Source organism: Lytechinus pictus, chromosome 2, assembly GCF_037042905.1.
Source record: "Lytechinus pictus isolate F3 Inbred chromosome 2, Lp3.0, whole genome shotgun sequence".
Taxonomy (NCBI): Eukaryota; Metazoa; Echinodermata; class Echinoidea; order Temnopleuroida; family Toxopneustidae; genus Lytechinus; species Lytechinus pictus.
Genome location: NC_087246.1, coordinates 538,179 through 562,040, shown reverse-complemented (window position 1 = coordinate 562,040; position 23,862 = coordinate 538,179). Strand labels below are relative to the sequence as shown.

Genomic DNA, 23,862 nt, shown 5'->3' with positions numbered 1-23,862 from the left:
TGCCCCCCCTGGCGGATTTCATCGGGAAAATAAAAAAACGGGGAAAAGAAAAAAGGGAGGTAGAAAGAAAGGGAAAGGGGAAAGGAAAGGAGGAAAGGGAAAAGAAAACGAAGAAAAAAAAGTTTAATTGAAAAGGAAGGAAAGCGGGAAAATGTACGAAAGAAGAACATTTGAGAAAGAACAAATCATTCCGAACTAGGCCTATGTAATGCAAAAGCACGATGGGAAATAAATTAAAAGATGACAAAATTGTAACAATAGCGGGAAACGAAGGTAAAATTTAATTAATAAAAAGCTTAATTGGAAAACGAAGAAAAAGGTCAAGAAAAAAAAAACACGACCGGGCTGCCGATGATTGAAATTAAAGAGCGGAAAAAAGATAGACTGCATACAACATTTATTAAAATAGCGGCAATCTGCGAGGTTTAAATGACTTTGATATCAAGAAGTTTCGGGGGCTCCGCCCCGGACCCCAACCGCTCAGCACTGTGTATGGAAGGATGGGGCTATGACTCCCAAAAGTTCTATAAATAAGAACAAAAAACGGAGGAAAGAAAAGCAAACGAAAAGTGTAGGATATGATTTTATTTACTGAATATGTCAAAAATAGCTCAAAGTTAGATTCTCATGAAAAGGTGATTTTTTTTCGCTCGCTTCGCTCTCTCGGGACATATATAAAGCAGCTTTTTAGCACAATACATGTGCTATTCTATACCCCTCGGTTTTTTTTTAAATTTTGATCTCGCTACTACCATGACTACCGCAGAGAATCCTGTTTACAGTGGTGTACAGACCACAAAAAAGAATCTAAAGAGAGAAGAGTGAAATATATTATTTTTTGGATATCATGTCAAATTTCATCACAAAATTGGATTTTTGTATTAAAAAGGTCTAAAATTTTGCTCGCTCGCTTCGCTCGCTCGCATCTTTTTTTTTACAAGATAAATTCTGCCCGATACGCAATATCTGGCCTTCTCAAAATAGACGCCTCATTACACCACTATGCCTGTTCATACCATGATACGACCGGGAATTTTTTTGCTCTTGCCCCCCCCCCTGGCCACCGAATGGTGGCCGTAGCCACCAGTAGACGGTGCTTTTACAGATAGCGTTTCGCCAATTGCAAAAGTGTTCTCCAGATGAGCGATTCCATGTCCCTCGACGTCAATGTGCGATTGTGTTAAAAACGACTGTCTTAATTAATATTCATCTTTTCTTGTTGTTTGAAAAAAATGAAAATGGCTACATTTTCCAATAAAACACATTTGATTTCATACTTATCACATCACAATCATTTTAGGGCCATGCTCATATAATGTAGTAATAGGGAATCAAATGGTGACATGAACTTTTTTGATCGGGATTTACCAATATAATTATAAACTTAAAAGCTTTAAATCATAAAGAAGGAATATCAGCGGATACACTGCAGTTTTTTTAAATAAGAATAGATTAAATAGGAGGCCTATAAGAAGCATACATTGTGTGTGAATTTTATATCATCAAAAATTATGTTTCTTGGTATTATTCATTGAATGTGTGACTTTCGTAACTTTCAGTATTTTCATTTATTATAATCATCAAGGCTACCACATTCACTACCACCGCCACCACCATCATCAGTGTTAATTATCATCACTATCATCAGCAGGATCATTATAGTCAATTATGTCAACAGAACCATCTATGTCATAGTTAATGAAATTCGGATAATTTGGGTAAGGAAATAATAAAAATTAGAGAAAGGTTGTAGCGGGAAGGGGTGAGTTTGTTCTAAAGTAAAATCAATGTGAGTATAATTAAATTAATGTTTTTATCTATATTGGAGTGATGGTAAACATCATTTCAATACTAGGATGCCATGATGTTCAATAAAAAAGCTTCAAAATTCAGTATTTCACGGGTAAAGATATGGGGCTGTAATAGCTGCAGGGAGATATGTAAAATAATATTAACATTAGATCATTACTCTAAAATAGATGGGATATAATTATTTATTATTAATATTAGTTAGTACACTTACTGGCCTAAAAGCAAACGCAAATAGGGCCATGATATAGTCTTCTCCATCAGGAGAATTGGACATTATTGTCCTTTAAGGATTGCTTGGCATTGATACTCATCGAACTGTTCTTAGTCATTGCCCAGGCCTATGATCATGAAAAAGCAAGATCACTCACCCGTATAGTAGAGAATCATTGACAATAGCATGCTCAGCGGGTTCGCCACAGAAAACAATGGGAGACACGCTCAAGATTTTAATTCCCCATATCCGCTGTTGTGATTATTGTCGTAATTTCAATAGATGAACCTACTTCAAAAGACCGTTGACCCGTCCGATGGGGAATCTTTTGTAATAATGAGAGTGTATTAAAGTACGTGTATGCAGTAACTACCGTCCCGACTTTATTTGTGCTATTTAAAAGATTCTTTCAACATCATCGAGTAGCGATTAGCGTGTAAAGTCGCATAAATTATCTCACATAACGATCTAATATTCATGATTACCAGCATCACCATGATCTTTCATATATTTTTAATCATATAAAATATATAATTAATACTGGAGAACGATTGGAAATAGATAATGATTGAATGATGATGGTGATGATGATGATGATGATAACAGTGGTGATGATAGCGATAATCATAACTTTGAAGTGATATTAACGGACATAATAATACGAATAATAATGATCAGTGATAATGATTAAATATTAACAAATGAAGATGATTGGTATATTTTGCGGCAATCAACCATGTATAACTTGAGACGCGTTTTTTTATCGTGTTTGTTATAAAAGGGTTTTCATATCATGATCCTGAAATACATAGATTATATTTAGATTAAAAAGAGAGAGAATGGATTGCCATCTAATGTCGGAAAATATTTTGCGGGTTATCAAGTCCGATGCAGTATCAAAAATGATTGCATATCGAGGTCGATGCGATTTTTATATCAACGACATCATCCCGACCCCCACAGTCTATCAAGTTATGATTTTGTGTGCATTTTTAGCAAAATTGACATTTGTAATACGAGATTATTCTAATTTTAGAGTGATGTAACATCCGAACTGCATGCTATTCCTGCTACGTACGTTTTGAATTCATTTTGATTTCTGGATGCATGTTACCATGCAGTTAAAGCGGTGTATGCCTGAATCATATTGCAGGGATGCCACTTTTCCGTATTTATACGGAATTCCGGCTTTTTTCCTGCCATCTGTCTTATTTCCGTATTTCCGACTTTTCCTGTTTTCTGTGTATTAAAAAAAACGGAAAGTCCTCCTTCTTTCCCCCTATCTCTCCCGATTGCGATGCATGTCGATCGACCGAGTGAGAGATAATTCCCCGAGATATTTGCTTTTATACAGTACATAATTTATAAACGCGCGCACTGCCTAAACTACGTTCATTGAGTTATGCTTTTATCAAGGCTTTCTGATTAGAATTATCGACATCCTGGCCAATCAATGCGAGCGACAAGTTCCGAACGCACGCACATAGACAAGCGCAAAGTAGCGGCACGAATCGCGGTATAATAACGACTGGTAAATACGTCTGTACAGATGATGACGTCATCCAAGATGGCAACTTACGATGACCAACGAAGGAATCGAAGATGACTAAGTTTTGATCATCATTTGAAAGGAATTAGCGGTAACTGCGGTATAAGGTACGATGTTTCTGAATTTTATATATTTTCTCGTAAGTTTGGATTTAATTATTTTTTTATAATGTGACATTTTATGTACCAAAAACGATCCGAAAATCGGGTTTCCGCCGAATGTTAGATCTAACGTTACTGCTGCATGCTGATACGGAACCCAGGGAGCTCCGGCCCGGAAAGCGGGCCGGAGCTCCTTGGGTTACGTATCAGCTAGCCCCGGCCCGCAAAGCGGGCCGGAGCTCCCTGGGTTAGCTGATACGTTGTCTTTATGTATGGGCCAACAACTCTTCAGTCTATGTATTGGTGAGTTGAGCCAACGCGGTTCAGCTGAACAACCAAAATACAGAGACTGAAGCTTTTGGTCTAGCGTTCTATGAGAAACACACAACTAACTACCGTCAGTTTTTCAAACCTAATTGACTTCAAAGTCATCGATCACAACAAGGTAAGAAGCCACTTGGTCCTCCCCTAAATTTGAGGTGGGGGCGGACCCCCCCCCCCCCCCCCTCCTAATTTTTTTTTTTTTTTTTTTTTTTTTTTTTTTTTTTTTTTTTTTTTGCTTGTCCAATTTTTTACCTGTGACATGTGTCCATCCCAAAATTAAAAGTTGACCCCCCTAAAAAAAAATTTCTTGGACGCTATCCCGGCCCGCGATAAGTTTCAGTATTTTTGGAGGACACCTAGTGGCATCCCTGATATTGATTGTCCTTTGTATTAACTTTATAATAACGTCGACATACAAAAACAGAATTCATCAGGTTCTTTATCATTACACCAATGATATGAACTTATGCACAGTATTGTGCTCTCTCATTAATATTGATTTCGATAAGGAGATCGGGAAATGTACGCCATTGATAGTAATTCACATTATTTGTATACCACTTACAAGTGAAGCACAAAATATGTATCTAAACGCTAAGGAAAAAAATATAAAGAGAGAAGGAATTTCACCAAAAATTAGAGTAGTTGCACAGTTCACAGTAGGCTGAAAACAATAGAGGGGCTTCGCATGCTGCGGGAAAGGCTATTTAACCCCAAAAAAGTTTTAACATGGATTTGAATTTCTCTCTTGAATCTGCTTGTTTAATACTTTCTGGTAGATTGTTCCAGAGTTGGATCCAAGGGGGGGGGGGCTAGGGGCCCGCCCCCTCCCCCTCCCTCTATTGGCGGAGCAAAAAAGGGGGAAAGAAAGACCAAAAAAAGGGAAAAGAGAGGAGAAAAAACATAGGAGGAGGAAAACGATTGAATAAATAAGATGAGGGAAAGAATTCGAAAACAATTTTTTTTTAAATCTTTCATGTCATTATATAAAATTTTCGCTCATGCTTCGCGCTCGCATTGCCTTTTAGGTGATTTACACATATGGAACTTAAAATATCAAATTTTGAAGTCAATTCTTAACATATTTCAACTCGGAAATCGAACTTTCATTTGTAAGTGTTCTGTAATTTTCTTTTTATTGTCTGAAGATTAACATTTTCTGCTCTCGCTGCGCGCTCACAAAATTTGATTTGTCAGGTACCTATTATTTTCCTGTATTCTATTTAAGTTATCAAAATATCCCTATTCATGTCAGATTGTAAAAACGTATTAGCTAGCACTGCACGCTCGCATTTTGATTGGTGAGTTATGAAAATTTTAATATTAATTAATTAATTCGCGCTCTGATTAGGCTTATTTGATTAATAAATTAATTTAATGATAAATTGTCCCTTTTTTCAGAATGGAATATCGAAAAGTTTCATCTCGCGCTTTGATAGGAAGAGAAATAGGAAGACAATCATAATTTTCATATGATGGAATAATGTCCTTAAAATGTTCCGGTTCTATGTTAAAACTTAAAGAAATAATAATGAAACATGTCATCTCCTTTTTAACTTTGATCAATATCCACTCACAATTTTCCTACAAATCTCAAATTTTCTGCTTGCGCTTCGCGCTCGCTTTAATTGTTTAGTTTTATATCTAACTTTTTCATGATTACAAAAATTGTTTAAGGTGTATTATATTTTTTGTTACATTTCAGTTTGAATCTAGTCCTAATAAATGCTTATTATTACAGCGCTTTACTACAAGTCTAAACTTTTCAGAAATCTAAACCTTAAACCCTACGCGCTCGAATATCAGTGCCAAATGGGTTACGCCAACGATCACGCCAATAAAAGAAAATTATGTATACGCATATCTTTTTTTATCACAAATTCACTTTGAAATATAGTTTAATTTCCAGAGCCCAAAAAAGAAGCTTCCAACAATTTTCACTGCTTGGACTCCCCCTTGAAAGAAACCAACAAAAATAAGCTTTGCGCGGTAGTTTTTTTTTTTTTTTTTTTTTTTTTTTTTTTGGGGGGGGGACATTTCGCGTCCTCTCTCTGTATTGACGAAAGCTGGATCCGCCCTGATAAAAACGATCCCCTTTTAAAGCTCGTAATTCACGCTAGTCTGATACTTACCCTCTCGATGACTTTTAAATATTTTGGCTGTAACTAAATCGAGTATAACATCTGTTCTATGAAACGTGATATTGTAACATTTATATTAAAGATGCTTATGAACAAATCATATTTGGTTTACATATTATAAAGCGCCTTCTCATATTCCAATTTACCTTAAACGTAAGTATTTCATTTTCAAACGAAATCTATGAAAAGGGTACAGTTAGGCTTTCATTTTGATGCCAAATAGTCTCATAATGGGGATTAGTTGCAAACACGGTTTTTGAATAGAAGACACAACGGGGAAGATACAAGTATGAAGACAGTCACCCGCGCTGACAAAGTGATAATCTCCCATTGAAATACCCCCACGAATCAAGAGGTCATCTTTCTATTGAAATCCGCCACCAGTCAGACCACCTCTATGTTCAAGAATATAGGGTAATCTCCCCAATCAAGAATGGGGTAAGAATGGGGTAATTTAAATCTACCTTGATAATGTGGTAAGCCGTTAAATACAGCTTGCAATGCGCTGGCCCATGCCATTTTTAATGTCCGGCTTTCGGGAATTAAAATGAGCATCAAATGGGTAGTTTTCTTGTTCTCGTTTTGTCCCCATACTAGAACCTTGATTTTGTTTCTTTTCGTAATGTGCATTTTGATATGGTTTCCATTATATTTCTCAACATTTCGACATTTAATGTAGTTTAATACTTGCCTTTATAAAGAGCAATATTACATAAAACCTGTTTGGCGAAGCAGATTATAACATAACGTTCGACTGATATTTTATCAACACATTTTTAATTAACCATTTAACTTCCCTCTTTATAGGTTTACTCTTAATGTGAACATTCGAGTTATATTCTTTGCCTACCATCTCTCTGTGCATTTTAATAACCAAATATATTTGGAAAAGGGGTGTTTACCAGGCTAACATGAAGGTCCTCACTTGTGTAAGAACGACATATTCTCATTAAAATACATGCTGTGAGTTTCAAAGGGGCACATTTTGTTTAAAAATGGCATATTTACATTAACAAAATTGATAATGGCTCTCAAGGGGGTGGGGCGCACGGGCCGGATCCCCCCCCCCCCCGGATTCACTACATAACTGTACCCTCAAGGTGCAGAATATAGACCCACTGACTTCTTTCAGTAGATGTCACAAAATAGACCACAATACTTTTGAGAGCCTAACTATTGTTCAAAATAAATACGGCGCCTAAATTGGATTGTATTGTGTTACTCCGGCAGGATCCGCACCAGCATGCACTTCATCCTTGTTGATCTAGTATGCCAAATACCTCGGTCGCGTTTATTCTAAGGCGAGTCGAAAACAGTCGTTTTAACAGTTTTTGTACCAGCTAAATATAGGAGGTTTGAATAAAATGAATAAAATGGCTGTTTTCGACTCGCCGTATGGCCGCCGTAGAGCAAATGTGACCGAGGTATTACCATTTCCTTTACGTTTATTGATTTTTTGTGCATATTTAAATATGCGAGCTATACAGAATGCAGCTATATACGATTAAGAGGTGAAGTACAAAGTTGGAAGGAAACTAGACCAACAAGGCTTTCGTATTACTAACTTTACGTCGGTAAAATATGTTTACCTTAGACACTGGGAATCTAATTTGCAATATTTTGACACACACACACATTGAAGATTAATTCAGATATTTGATAGGAAGAAGAAATCGACGGCAATATACACGTATTGTACAAGTCAAACGTGAATGTTAAAAAAAGAATAGGCTTAGAAAAGATTTAAAAACTGGAAAGATGTAGAACTGGAAAAATGAAAGAGGGGATCACCATGCATAAAATCATGGTACTTGTGAAGGCCTGAGCCCCAGACCCCCTTCGGTTCTGTGGCTCCTGGATGGTAATCAAGAACACTAGGTCACACAGTACTCGACATCACAGGGGAAATTTATGTAAGAGAATAAAGACGGATCCCAGGTAAAAAGATAATATAGGTTTTCCTGTCCAATATCATGTCGGAGTCACTTAAATGTGTTAATTTGCATTTTAATGCACGCAATATTTTTCATCGGTCATTCAAAGTTTAGAATAAGATTCATTAGAAGACGTTATAATTTCTCTATAAACACTAAACTTAATTCATGGTCAAGACTACCTCAATTTTGATAATTTCAATATTTGATTTTTAAGTGCTTTTGATTTCGTTCGAAGGTAAAGATGTTTGTAACGGTAACGAAAGTTCTTTTTGTTCTGAATTTCGGGCAATGAAACTCAAGAATAATGCATTTAAGCTACAATGACCGATATGACTGCTTGAACATCAGTGGCGTACCTAGGATTTTCCACAGGGGGGGGGGGGCAAAATCGGCCGGCCAAAAAGTTGACAAGCAAAAAAAAATAATTAAAATAAATAAATAAATTTTAAAAAAAAGGTCTTCAATAAAAAATGTTAGGTTTTCGTAACAAAAAAAATTGACAAGCAAAAAAAAAAAAAAAAGGGTCTTCAAGCTCGTCAGGGGGGGGGGGGAGCAAAAAAGGTCTTTTAAGCTCATCAGGGGGGCATGTATATATCTTTAGTATGGGTTGTGGCTCATCAGGGGGGGCAGAGTGCCGCTCCCCCCGTAGGTAAGCTAGTGTTGAACATCCAATTTAATTTTTAAAGTTCAAATTAATGATACTTTATTCGTTTGTTTTGCACGGCATCTGTATTATGTGTGAATATATAAGTTTCTAACATAACTTAATGTTTAAACATATGTATAATAAGAGTAAAATTGTTGGGCACTGTAGCTAAATTAGATATAGGCCTATGTTTAGCTAAAATATGAATTTCAACGATGCCCTTAGTTTTCTTTTTTTCCCCATAAAAAACGCTTGCATTTTATGCGTTTATTATTTTTTGTCACAGTAGCGTTTCAATGTAGAAATTTAAATGCCATCATTTTGGGACCCATGTATGATTTATATTGCATCTTTTGCGAAGGGTTTTGCATTTCGATGTTAAGGACAATTCCATATTTTTCCTTTTCACCCGACAATGCTGACTGTGTGGGCTCAGTGTGATGAAAAAAATCTTACCCGCGCCTGAATACTTACTTTTAGAAAGTCAATATCTTAACGGTATATTCTTCAAAATAAAACAACATGCTCGTGCTAAAGGGCTAAAGCTTTATTTTTCTATTAAAGAAATGAAATCTAAATCTAATTGAACTTTGTCATATGCTGAAACCCGAAACGGAAAATTATCAAAATAAATTGTGAAAGCGTATCTTTGGAAGATATATACCCCACTGGACTAGGCACACCGATACAAGGACACAATTACGATATTCAGATCAGTGAATAGAGATCGGGTATTGAATAGTTTGCCTAAAATGCCGATATCGTGGACATAGAGGGCGCTCATGCAAAAACATTTTATCGGAGAGCCAACCGGGGGGCGTCAAAAGAAAAGATAAAAGCGCACGCTTCCGTTTTCGCTGCAAAAGTGCACGGTGGCGTCTTGAATGGCAAGAGCACTGACCCGTAGGTAAGAAAATGGACAATGTCACGCTCAGCGGTTTCGCCGTGGAATATAAAGGTAAAGACGCACACACCCTTTTGACAACACGCCTTAATTGATTAAAATATATTATCTTAAAAATATCATAGGAAATGATGGGTTATTGTGTAAAAAAATACCAACATGAAACTAACTTCTAGTCTTGATATGGTGAAATGTTTATAAATGTAGTTTGAAATGTGAATTAGGCACCTCATTTTGGTAAGATCCTATTACAGATTTGATATATTTTTTGACCAATCTTTTTTTGAGATCCAATATTAATAAAACCATATAAAACATTACATTTTATTTATCCCTTTTAATGAATTGAACCCTCTTTGTACATCCAACCCCAATATTTCTCAATTTTAACTTCACTTAATTAATACTCCAGCCGTGATGATTTGAGCAGCACTTTTATGAAGCACAAAGCAGAGACAAGTCATTTAAAAAAAATTCCAATGTACAGTGCGTCCCACAAAAAAATGAAACTGAGAAATATCAATCATTTATTCACTTAATCACAAATGCGATAGACAAATGACCTATAGTTGTGAAGCTTTGAGTCTCCTGTTTAAACATCTTGTATAACTTAGATGATTCCTCTGTATAATGTATGGGTGGGTTCCAACTAGTAGAATAAAGAATTCCAAGAAGTCACTGTGAACATTATATGAATTTTACAAATTGTTGTATGTTCAGATTAAATGTCTGAATGAAAATGCACATTATTTTATTATCATACCATTCACATTGACTTTGAATAGACAAAAGAAAATAGACTCGAGTCGTATTCATTTGAAAAAAAAATTATCTGAGAGTTGTTGCTTCATACATTCAATCACTGCTATTGTCTTCAATTTTATTTCATTCATCATAAAAATACAAAAACAAGAGCCTCAAAGATAAAAATACAAAAAGCAAATAAAATGAAGACAAAAAATATTTCAGATTAAGAATGAGGGTATGCTAAGAAGACAAAGTCTTATAATTCCTGAACATATAAATATGTAAATATATAAGCAATAAACAAAATAGTAAAATATGTGTTCATATAAATATAAAAGTATAAGATTGAAGAATTAAATATTTGCTTTCCCCTTAGGTCCTCTTACTGAAGTGAATCTTCCTATAGATACATTCACCAAGAAGATCAAAGGCTTTGCTTTCATTACTTACATGATGCCAGAACATGCTGTCAAAGCTTATACAGAACTAGATGGAACCAGCTTTCAGGTAGGTGTATAAGTAGGGTAGGGTCACATCAATATGCAACCAATGTTCTTTATCAAGGAGAGGCCCACATTTCCTTACAGGTTAGCAAAATTTTCCACGATAGTGTATGCAACGAGTGAGATATATCTAACTGAATGATGAATATCAAGGGTATGGAAGAATATAATCAATCAGTAGAAATATAAGTTAGATCCCAGGGAAACTACTTACAAAGGTTTGTAATCATTTGTAGGAGATGAACACATTGAAGGTGCTGACTACTCTGTTGTCAACCAATCTCACTAGATGAACATTAAGAGTGATGTGACAATAAGGGCACAACTTGTGTACAATAATTAGAGATGACTTGATAGTAGTATGATTTGAATTGATTTGATTGTGTTTGTCAGGGTCGGATGCTTCACATCTTACCAGGGAAGGAGAAGAAGATGGAGGAAGAGACGCACAAAGAAGGTTCTTCTTTCAAAAATAAAAAAGCAGCAAAAACCAAAGCACAGAGTGGAAGGTAATCATCCTTGTCAACATTACAATGGTGGTGATGATGGTATGATGGTGGTAGTGATGGTGATGATGTTTAAGGTTTGGATGGGGATGAAGGCGGTGATGGGAATGATGGCGATTGTGATTGTGAGGGTAATGATGGCAGTGATGATGTGAATGATGGTGATGGTAATGATAGTGATGTTAAAGGTGTGGATAGTGATGGTGAGGGTGATGATGGTGGTGATGATGGTGGTGGTGATGGTGGTGATGATGATGGTTCTGTTGATGGTAGTGATGGTGATAGAAATGGTGATGATGGTGTTGATGGTGATGATGGTGATGATGATGATGGTGATGGTAATGGTGATGATGATGATGGTTCTGTTGATGGTGGTGATGGGAGTGATGGTAGTGGTGGTTATGGTGTCAGTGGTTTGTGATGATTTCGGTGATGGATGATGATGGTGATGATGACAATGGTGATGGATGATGATGATGGCAGTGATGATGATAACTCTGCTGATAATGATAATTTTGAGGATGACGACAACAATTGTTTTAATGATGATGATATTGATGTGGTCTGTTTCTCTCTCTTTAGTTCACACAACTGGAATACTTTATTCATCTCTTCAAATGCCGTAGCTGATGTCATGGCAGCCAAATATCAGACTTCAAAAAGTGATGTCTTAGATACTGTAAGTTAGCTTCCTTTGATTTCTTTTCCATTCTTTTATTTAAAGTTTGACCTTTTACAGGTACATATGATATTTTATCAGGTGTCAAAGTGATATTTTCTAGTGCTGATAATAAGAAAACTACACTTCAGAAATTATATAGACAGAAAAAGTAGTAAAATCACCCTGTTTATATATTTAGAAATAAATATTAATACTGTCTGTATGATTACATTCTAAAAGATTGAAGGGAAATTAATTGAACATATTGCAGTAAGATTTGTATATATATATATATATATATATATATGTATATATGTATATATATATAACTACATCTGCAGTTTAGGCGAATTTCTTTGTCTTCTTTCAATATTTGCAATATGCCTTAACGCCCTCTACCTTCGACTTAATGTCCAAATGTCTATTATGATGGAATAAACCCATTCATTATAGACTTTGCCCTTACGTAGGATGTATGCATACATGTATATATATATATATATTTGTATTAATCTGCCTTTCATATCTCCTTCACAGGAATCTAGTAGAAGTCTTGGGGTGCGTATGGCCCTTGGGGAGACACAGATTGTAGCTGAAACAAGACAATTTCTCTTAGAAAATGGGGTTGCATTAGACTCTTTCAGCCAGGTATGTCATCATTTTTAATTTTCTGAATTTTGAACAGCCTCCTATTAAAAACAATGCACCTTGTTTTGTTGTGAGACTCCTTTTTTCCATCCCCTAATATTCCGTAATGGTACAGCAAAGTTAGTGGTATGGTATACTTAACCAAAGGTGTAAACTCATATTTCAATGGGTGATTTCAAGTTAAGTGTTGACCTTTTGGTGTTGGTGTTAGGTCAATTTTTACACGATTATAACACCAAACATAAAATGATGATGGTCCCGAAAAAACCCCTCACTAGTTGTTGGGATGTCAGTAATGTGATCTGGATCAGTTTTACAAACTCTGAATAAGTTTTAGAGCTAGGGGGAGAAATCCAATTTCAACACCAACACCAAGGCCAACACCGGACTTGAAATTACCCAATGTCTGATATCCTGAAATCTGAAATAAAATAACTACTTTCTGCTGCTAGGCCTTGAAATGTTTGTTTCTTAGTATTCAAACTTGTATACTGGCCACTATGTTCTTTCCAAGGCTGCTGCGGCAAGAAGTAAATCAGTATTCCTTGTGAAGAATCTTCCAGCAAGTACTACACCTGATGAGCTTAGAGAGGCATTCGGACAGCATGGCATGCTGGGAAGGGTACTACTGCCCCCTGCAGGGGTGACGGCCATCGTCGAGTTCTTAGAACCATCAGAAGCCAAAGCTGCTTTCTACAAACTGGCTTATACTAAGGTTTGTAAAGTTCTTTTTCTAAGTTAGATTATTTCAATGAGTTTTGGGGTTGATATGTGAAATTCCTAATACGAATGTAATTTACAATTGTTTCATAAAGACTTCAGTACCTATTGGTACTTCATCTCCATGTACATATGAGTGCCTTCAGCTATTACAAACAATATCACTGTCAATCACCAGTGGTGATCTGTAATACATTTCCATTCTAATCAAGTTTGGCAAATTTGACTCGAATTCAACATTCTTAATGTTCCATAGAGAAGTTCATTTAGATTATGAATCACATTTTAATAGAGAGACAGATATCTAGTAAATCTACCAAACATATATCTATAATAATCTTTAACTGATAATATCATCATAGCATTACCAGTAGCATTCCCTCATCTTTAAGCACATTGAGACCTTTGTAAGGTATAATGCGCTATACAAGAACTGTTCTATAAATATTACTCTTATTAATATTCAACTTCCATAATTTTGATAACTTCCAAAATGGCATATAAGTGACAAACTCTTTTATGATTACTGTCCATACAATGTAGTTCAAGCATGTTCCACTGTACTTGGAATGGGCTCCTATGGACGTGTTTGGAACATCTACAAAAAGCTTTGAGAAGGATACAAGTGTTGAAGAAACAAAGGAGGAGAAGAAAGAAGAGAAGGAAGAAGATAAGAAAGGGGAAGCTCAGGATGAATCAGGTATTTTTTTAATTTGATATGCATTTGATATGCCTATAAAGAAGATAATGCTTACTAGACCTCTGGCACTGATGTCTTAAAGACAAGTTATTCTGTATTCTGTAAAACTGTAGAAAAGGAGAAAACTAATTACACTTTATTTTCAGGGAATGATAATTGTAATACAGCTTTAACAACATTTCTGTGAAGAGCTTTGCTTTATAGCCTTTAAGAAAATAAATGTGTATGAAATAGAAGAATGTAATTGAGGGTTTTGACAGTTTTAAACTGCATTATGTCAAATTTATCTCGTGAATGTTTCATTATAATGCTTGTTTCTACGAATAACTTATATGCATTTTTTATTATGTCTATTTTTCAGAATCTGATGAAGATTATCAAGTTCAAGAAGGCAGTGTACTCTTTGTCAAGAATCTGAACTTTAGCACCGATGAAAGTATACTTAAAAAGGTTTGTTCAATATCAAAGTTAAATTAAGCAAATTTAAAGAATTGGGTCAGGAATGTGCCATCCTTACTCATTGCCTAATGGAAATTGTTGTCCCCTGGACAAAGCCTGTTGACATGACAAAAGTTGGTACTGAACAAGTTCAGTTGTAACAATGGATGAAAAGTGCTTCCAAACTTGAACAGATAAATGCATATACCCATCAATTTTAAAATGTTGAACAGATTTTGATTTATGTTACCTGTATCATTGCTCTGTTTTTTTTTTGTTTTTTTTTGTTAAATTTGTACAACATGTCCTACAAAAAATACCTGATCTACAAAAACACTTGATAAAAAAGACAATTTAATATAAAAGTTATGGTGAAGTTTTTGTGTGTGTGACAACTCAGATCCTTGTCATAATGCCAATAGGAAGATGTCCATAACACCAGTGATTTCTACAATATTCAAATGTTCATATATATTCTTTCATCAATTCAGTTTTTCTCATATTGTCATTTACCTGTTCTTTGATTTTTCTTTTTTATTCAATTTAATTAGTTTCAAGTGTTTCATTCTCCTTTAAAGTTCTGAAATCATTATTTTATGGCACCTATAGTGTTAGATTAAAAACGTTTCATTACTGTATACCTGAATGGCAAAAGCGAAGTTGGCTCAGTCGGTAAAGCGTCTGCGCGTCGAACCAAAGATCGTGGGTTCGAGTCCAACCCAGGCGGATGACTGAAGCCAGTGCGTTGTGTGTAAACGTCTCTCCCCTGTTCCATAGTTGCAGGCTATATTACAGTGGAAAACACTCCGTCCCTCGGATAGGACGTTAAATGGAGGCCCCGTGTAGAGGAGAATCACCACCTTAAGAACCCACTGCACTATTCGAATAAGAGTAGGGGGAAACCCCGGTGGAGTGGTCCACCTGCATTCCCCAACCTGCGAGAGACCTGCGGGTCACAGTTCTGTGTGCGCGCCCTTCTTGGCGACCCAGATTGGCTGGCTCCTTCAATGCGCCTTTGAATGTCTTTGACAGATATATGGCGCTATACAAATGCTGTGCATCATCATCATCATCAAAAGCAATGTTTTTTTTTTTTTTTCAGGTATTTAAGAAGTGTGGTTCTATCAGGAATGTGACAATTGCAAGAAAGAAGGATACAAAGAACCAAGGTAATTATTGTTTTGATTTTTATTTTCTTGTTGGTTTAATCTAAAATAAGTATCTTGATAGATGATGTTCATGGCAACTTGCTCATTTGAAGCAGATTGATGTCTGTAGAAATTACCATTCAAATATACTGAACATTCAATAATCATATAATCTGTCCGAGATCTCTACTCTGATTCTCCCGGGGGGGGGGGGCCATAATGGCCCCCCCTCGACAATTTTCGCGATATATCCGCTGCGCAAATTTTTTTGACCTCGCCGCTCACTGACTTTTTACTTTCAAGTCTCGCGCAAATTTTGAGACCAAATTTGTGACGACCGGATACGCGGTTACGACATTACGCAACATTATGTAAGTGCATGTCAGACCCAAAATTGCTCACAAACGTGATTTCATGTACAAATCCAATGCAAATTGTGTATTTAGCCAAAATTCATAAATGTATCATTATTTCTACTTTTACTGATTGAATTTAATTAATTTTGCCTTGCTTATGATCAGAATTAAGTCTGGAACGATTTCCATTGAAAAAACAATAAAAAAACAAAAAGTTAAAAAAACAAGGAAATACATAAGAAATTCATAAAACAATAAAATACATAAGAAATTGATTTCCAAACTGAATTTTTTTTTTAATTGCGATTGTTAAGAATGCTACAAAGAATATTTTAACCAAAAATTAGCATTCTAGGAGCTTTATTTAGTGAATTAGAGCAAAAAGTATGATTTATGCATAAATTAGCATAATTAATTCATATAAAATAAAATCTCATTATTTTGGAAAATTTTACCATACAGCCTTGTAGATTACATCGCACACAACCAGCGTGCAAATTTTTGCGTCGCTCGAGCGATCAGCGGCCGAGATCTTAAGGGGGGGCCATAATGGGCCCCCCCCCCCCCCCCCCGGGAATGACAAGAATCAAAATACCTCGGGAGATTGAGGGTTAAAGACAAATATCACATACTATCTTCTATTCCACAAAGTTGGACTTATGTTTTTGTGAAACTTGGGCCTCTGAGTATCATAAGGCACTAAAACAACATATTTGATATTTATAATGGAAATCAAATGTGCTATATCTCTTGCAGGGCAGCTGCTATCCATGGGATATGGCTTCATTGAGTTTGAGAAACCAGAATGGGCCCAGAAAGCACTCAAAGAATACCAACATGTAGAGGTGGAAAGTCATAAACTTGATCTTAAAATATCAAACAGAGCTACTGTCCAGTAAGTATGATAACAGATTTAGATTTCAAAGTTTCAATACACAAATATAAACTATTTCTTCCAGTTTGAGTGCTGCTACATGGTGCTGATGATGAACACAAATTTTTACCAAACATTTACCAATCTTTTACCAAACTTTTACCAATAAAGGGTATTCTGCAGACAAATTCATTTCATATAATTATTAAAAACATTGCAATCACTGCTTCCCTGTTCATGTTTCCTTGCAAAGAATACCAACATGTAGAGGTGGAAAGTCATAAACTTGATCTTAAAATATCAAACAGAGCTACTGTCCGGTAAGTATGATAACAGATTTAGATTTCAAAGTTTCAATACGCAAATATTAACTATTTCTTCCAGTTTGAGTGCTGCTACATGGTGCTGATGATGAACACAAATTTTTACCAAACTTTTACCAAACATTTACCAATAAAGGGTATTCTGCAGACAAATTCATTTCATATAATTATTAAAAACATTGCAATCACTACTTCCCTGTTCATGTTTTTCCTCCTTACAGAACTCAACAGACTTCATCCAGGAAGAAACAGAAAACCAAGAAGCAAACATCGACCAAGATTCTTGTCCGTAACATTCCATTTGAAGCATCATCAAAGGAAATAAGGGAACTCTTCATGTGAGTAGACAATACACATCATGACCGATATTCTGAACTCTTAGTTTAATAAGCCATGGTCCAAAGTTTGTGGTAAAATAATGGAGATCTCAAAATATCAAAACTTTGTTTACATACAGTCCGACCTCTCTTGTCCGGCCTCCCCTTATCCAGATCTTTCTATTATCTGAACGCACACTTGCCGAGATTTATTTATTTATTTTTTCAATCTAGTGCATCTAAAATAAAAAATTCCTATGCAAACTCACTTTGATTACATGCATTTTCCAATAGAGTCTTCCTATAACCACATTATTTTATTAAATTATCCCACCCAAATCACTGAAAGAACTTGGACAGGATAATTGTCCCGGAAATGAGGGCACAGCGCATTTTTTTTTGGGGGGGAAAAACAACAACATGTGTCTCGCTCAGGCCTCGTCTTACATGGACAGCGGCATCTATCATGTTTGAGCCTTCAGTCAGTATAACAATGGCTGATTTGCAAAGCTGCGATGATCCAATTCATTGGTCATTCTCTTTCATTCGAGGTATGCTTGATGTATTAATTTCAGCAGGTAAATTATCAAAGAGTTTTGGCAACCAATCGATGTCATTTCCTTAAAAAAACTGCCTGTAATTTGCACTGACAGCAGTGAAATACTGTCTGTGTATGCCCACTACTATAGATTACGTGTAGCTACTATTGGGGAGGCAGCTGTGTGTATTTAAGATTGGGTCTCCCAGTTTCGGATAAATCCCTTATCCGGATTGGTGCTGGTCCCAACGTGTTCGGATAAGAGAGGTCGGACTGTATTATGTTTCGTATATGTCTGTGTTTCTAATGTTTTAATAGTAAAGAATATGATTTTAGTCATGAGGCTCACAGAAATGGAGGAAAAGGGAAATGCTGACAGATGATAAAGATGATGGGGATACTGATGATGATGATGACGACAACAACGTCGACGATGATGATGATGATAATGATCATAAAGATGATGCTGATACAATTATAATGATAAAAATGATGATGGTAATGATGATTAACCCTAAAAAGACTGGGGGGGCTGATTCAGCCCCCCCCTCGACATTTTTCGCGATAAATCCGCCGCGCGAAATTTTTTGACCACGTCGCTCGCTGACTTTTTACCTTCAAGTCTCGCGCAACTTTTGAGACCAAAATTGTGACCCCCGGGTACGCGGTTCTGAAATTACGCAACATTTCGTAAGTGCATGCAGACCCAAAATTACTCAAAAACGTGAATTTGTGTACAAATCCAATGCAAATAGTGTTTTTAGTCAAAATTCATACATGTATCATTATTTTTCCTTTTACTGCTTAAAATCAATTAATTTTATCTTTTTTATGGTCAAAATAAAGTCCCCGACAATTTCCATTGAAAAAACAATAAAAAACAAAAAGTCGAAAAACAAAGAAATACATAAGAATTTTAGAAAACAATAGAATACATAAGAAAATAAATGTGATGTTGAAAATTTTGAAAAATAAATTTGATCAGATGCCTATCTAGAGTATGTGAAACAAAAATTAGCATTTTAGGGGCATTATTTTATTAATTAGAGCAAACTTATGATTTTACGCATAAATTAGCATAATTAATGAGCAATGAGATATTTCGCAGAATTTGATATTATAGTTTTGTAGATAATGCCATGGGTAACGCGCGTGCCAATTTTCATCGCAATCGCGCGATCGACGGCCGAGATCATAAGGGGGGGCTGAATCAGCCCCCCCCCCAGTCTTCTATTTAGGGTTAAGATGAAGATTATTATATCTCATCATGTCATGTTCTTCTCCACCTTCAGAACATTTAGTGAAGTAAAGACAGTCCGCTTGCCCAAGAAGATGAGTGGGACTGGATCTCATCGAGGCTTTGGCTTTGTGGATTTCCTTTCAAAACAAGATGCAAAGGTATATTCATAATTCTCTGAATTTTACTAATTTAGATTACAGATTCAGAGACCGGGTATTTTCTAACATGTGTAAAGTATTAAAATAATGAGAGATTTACTTCTCGAACATGCTTCTACTTTGTGTATTGAATGAATATATACAAATCTGCTATTCGCACAACTTTGATTTATAATTTTGTTATATAACAGTTAACTGACAGTAATTTGGTTATTCCATGACTTGTTTTCAGAGAGCGTTTGACTCCTTATGTCATAGCAGTCATTTATATGGGAGACGCCTTGTCTTAGAATGGGCAGAGAGTGAGCAATCAATTGATCAACTCAGAAAGAAGACTGCCGATCACTTCTCAGATGGTATGTTTTTGTTTAAACAAGTTTGCTATTAGGATTGTTGGTATATATATATTTGATCATATTGCATTGTTTTATTCAGAATTCTACATCATTGAAATTATAAGAAAGATAAGATCATAGGCAAAGGAAACTTTGCATTTTACTCATACCAAGAGTTTTGAGCCATGATGATACTCCTACCTTCCAACCTTACCACTTTATTTCTTCACTATATCTTTCCATCTAATATTTGTTCTTTCTTTTACTCATCCATTAAATCAAAACTTATCTTGAGATTTGCATTGCATTGTGAAGTTGATTAGTGGAATTTGTTTAATAGAATAATATCATTGGGACCTGGCAGGGATATATTCCTTGAAATGTCAGGGTAATTATGCTGTGTCATTTGAGAGTGCTCAGGGAAATTTGAGATAGAAGTTGTTGGGACATTTGAGATAGATGTTGTAGAAGCACATATGATTTCAATTATTAATTTCTTATAATCCGTTATATCATTTCATGCTTTCTGAAGTGAGTTGGCTATTTGATGAACATTTAAGATATTAATGAATTTATCTTTGTCAAGATATGATAAATGAAATATATGAAGTAGAAAGAAATTGGAGAAGTAACATATTTTTATGAATGAAAACCGATTATTATATTAAGCATTGATGTACCCAAATCTGTGTAGATATATTTACGCAAGAGGAATAATGCGATTTGAATAAGTTACATAAAGCATACATCCACATAAAGGGATTTTAAAAATTGTGTTTTAGTTTGAATCATATTTTATGATAATTGATGCCATTTTGTCTTGACATCAGTAGCATATCATTCTCCTTCTATCTTTCATTGATATTTCCCCAGGTTCAAGCAGTAAGAAGCTGAAGAAATCAGACCTGATGGATCATCTGACATTATCAACAGTTGAATAGCACTCCCACAATTCCCTTCCCTTCCTGTATGTAGATTAGGGGTAAGGTTCAACCTCAATGTAATGCATGCTTTGTATACGTCAATGGGTTTATTATTATTATAACATTCACACAGGGGTTCAGAGAGACAAAAGTTGGTTAGCTTTCAGGGCTTGAAGATTGAAGACATTAAGTTTCACATCATTTTTCTCTGTTAGCATAGATGTTATCAGTGGTCGGCCTGTTTAGATACTATATCGAGTGATGCTATTAACAAATGACTTTTTACTACTACTCTAAGATACACCTTTTGCAATGTAGTTGCTTTAAAATTAAATTTAGATAAACTATGCTCTGATAAATCATGAATTTAATTTACTATTTCAAGATGTTTTGTCTGTCCTTGTGCAATGTCTTCCGTTTGATGTATGAAGGGGGCCCAATGTCTGGGCACCTAAAACTTAAGCTTAAGATTAAATATTAATTTATGTTTTATTCCACAAAATTTTTCAGTTGATAATGTTCCTATGTTCTTATGAGTAAGTGTGCGAAAAATTTGAGAGAAATTTTATTTTCTTGGGAAAAGTCTCTGCCAGTCATTTTCAGATTGAACAAAAAGATGGTGCCCCATGTCTGCACACCCATTCACTTTTCACATGATTCGAGGCATTGATGAGAAAGGCTGCATTTTGAGGCCGTCGCATGAAATGCCTGAAATATTTTCCACCATTTTGAGTCTGATTTTTTATTGAATATCTGTCTAAGTATTTCAGGTGTAAAGTATGTGGTCATTTCGTATCTTCTTTAATTACAACCACACATATACGCGTGTGCACAAACAAGGGGTGCTGCATACACTTTCAGCACCTTACCATATTAATTGTCTAATAATGTTTGTACCAAATTGTCATAAATATTCTCCATTCATCTCCATTTTGCTTTATTGAAGGTTTGTCAAGCACCGAGTTTGAGATTCGATGCATAATAATCACCCTAGATTGGTAATAAGTAAAAATGATTATTATTGGATATATTGACTGTGTTGGTTCTTGTAGTAGAACAAGAATGATGAAAGTAAAAATAAAAGTTGAGAGCTTTTCTAATAACTTCAAGAGAAAAGAGGCAGTTTTATTAAATCATTCATATGTTCTTAAAGTATAAAATGAAAACATACAAGAAGAACCTTTTATGATAGCTTTGTAGTGAGTAGATATAATATTTTTTTCTTACATTCATTTCAATATTTTAATGCATTCTTATTTAAAAACAAAATATTTTCTGTCTTTAATTTTTGACAAGGAGAGAAAAAGTCATGGAGTTGTCTCATAGAAGACTTTTGGAAGTTCAAAATGTGTTCTCTATTTTTGATGAATTGGGAATTGAGCCGAGGCTGGCTTTCACTCCATCCACCATAGGTAGGGCCAGAGGAATTATATTTCAAGTTGTCTCTCTGTCCAGTTTTTTTTTTTTTAATAACTGAAGAACTATTTGACAGATTGACTTCATATTTGGATCATGTACGCCTCTAGGAGTGAATGGAGTAGCCTTTGAGGTATGGAGGTCAAACATTCAAGGAAGGACACAGAGATCATTATACACCTTAAAACGCTCTGTTCTTACAATAACTCAAGAAACCTTTTGGATTAACTTCATATTTGAATCATGTATGTGTGTGGAGTTACAATGACCTGATAGGTTTTTATGAAATGGAGGTCAAAGTTTCAAGGTCACAGAGGTCATTATATGCCTTAAAACGGTTCCATAACATGTGCTTTGCTGACAATTTGCTCTGCTGTTAATTCCATTCACTAATTGAATGATCAAATTCAACCAATGAATAAGATTGCAGCAGGAATTGAACCTGTCATTTGGTGGTCCCTTCACTATTGTGCCATATAATTACTGCTTTATTCATCTGATTTTGTCACGACTTGGAAATTCACACTCCTTCATGGATGATAGAATGCAATGCTCCCCTCTATTGGTAGGAAATAGAAAGTTATGAACATATCCATATGTGTAAAAACATATGCATGATTCAGTTTGTTTGCATCATGAAATTGATGGCATGCTACCCTCTAGTGGGAAGATATATTTAGTTATGAATTCTGTGGGGGGGGGGGGGGGGTTCTCACTGAAAGAGATATTTTCCTTCTAAAAAATTTCATTTTGTATTATTTAATAAATATATTCTAAATACCTGCATAATATTAAATTCATATACCTATGCATATTTAAATGTCAAAATCTATGATAATTTTTTTATATATTGTATTCCCATTAAAAAAAAACAATTTATCAAAGTACATTTCCTCTTGTATAAATGAGAAGTAATCGTGTATAGAGGGGAGAGATGGGGATGTATGTGTGATAGAGAAGAATGATGAAGGGAATAGAAAGAAGTGGTTGGGAGGGACAGTTTCAAAAAGAGAGTGGCTTAAAGAGAGGACAGAGAGATAGAGAGAATGCGAGAGAGAGGGATAGATAGATAGATAGACAGACAGACAGATAGATAGATACAGTTAGAGAGAGAGAGGGATAGATAAAGAGAGAGGACAGAGAGTAAATGTTAATACATTCTTTGCTTGCACCCAGTAGAGGGTGTATGAATGAGGGTATAACATTCAAGAAGCCATGGGGGGGGGGGCGAGGGTTGTGACCCAGTGAAAGAAGAGAAAGAACGGTTGCCCCCTCTATACCTCCATTAAATTTCCTTGTTTTGTTTTGTTTTAAATTTAAAACCAATTACGATAAAAATCACTTTTTAGTAAGACAGATGCGACTGCCAGTAGCCTTGTTTTGCACCACAATAGTTATGTGGGAAAATAATACTTATTTACTATGTTCACTCACAAAATATTTCTTAAGTAAATGAAAGGGGAAAAAAATAACCATGACATACAGTATGATGAAATTCAGGATGATCATCATATAAATTGGTTCATGTTATTTCTTGCCATCTTTGGTGTTTCTCATCACACCACATCACCCTCGGTACCAGTGCAATTCGTGTTTTGTAATTGAAAAGACCATATGGTAGGAATAGTGTGATAGACAGACCATGTTAATTACATTTATAGCTATTCACCCTTCTTGGAAATAGGT

At 35.4% G+C, this 23,862-nt stretch overlaps 1 protein-coding gene across 5 annotated transcripts; it reads left to right on the top strand.

Moving 5' to 3' along the window:
* Positions 1–3,506: 3,506 nt before the first annotated feature.
* LOC129253703 (probable RNA-binding protein 19) lies at positions 3,507–23,063 on the top strand. 5 transcript variants are annotated; one of them, XM_064106629.1, is made up of 15 exons: positions 3,563–3,679; positions 3,966–4,118; positions 10,749–10,879; positions 11,269–11,384; positions 11,964–12,060; positions 12,580–12,690; positions 13,205–13,405; positions 13,954–14,110; positions 14,472–14,560; positions 15,651–15,717; positions 16,809–16,947; positions 17,471–17,587; positions 19,397–19,502; positions 19,735–19,858; positions 20,711–23,063. In XM_064106629.1, exons 3-15 carry the CDS (start codon positions 10,823–10,825, stop codon positions 20,776–20,778), a joined length of 1,449 nt encoding a protein of 482 aa, XP_063962699.1. In that variant the 5' UTR covers positions 3,563–3,679; positions 3,966–4,118; positions 10,749–10,822; the 3' UTR covers positions 20,779–23,063. The 5 variants fall into 5 exon arrangements, with proteins under 5 accessions (XP_063962712.1, XP_063962699.1, XP_063962723.1 ...); XM_064106635.1 differs by having other exon boundaries at positions 3,581–3,679; positions 4,041–4,118; XM_064106649.1 differs by having other exon boundaries at positions 3,584–3,679; positions 4,076–4,118.
* The last annotated feature ends 799 nt before the right edge of the window (positions 23,064–23,862 follow it).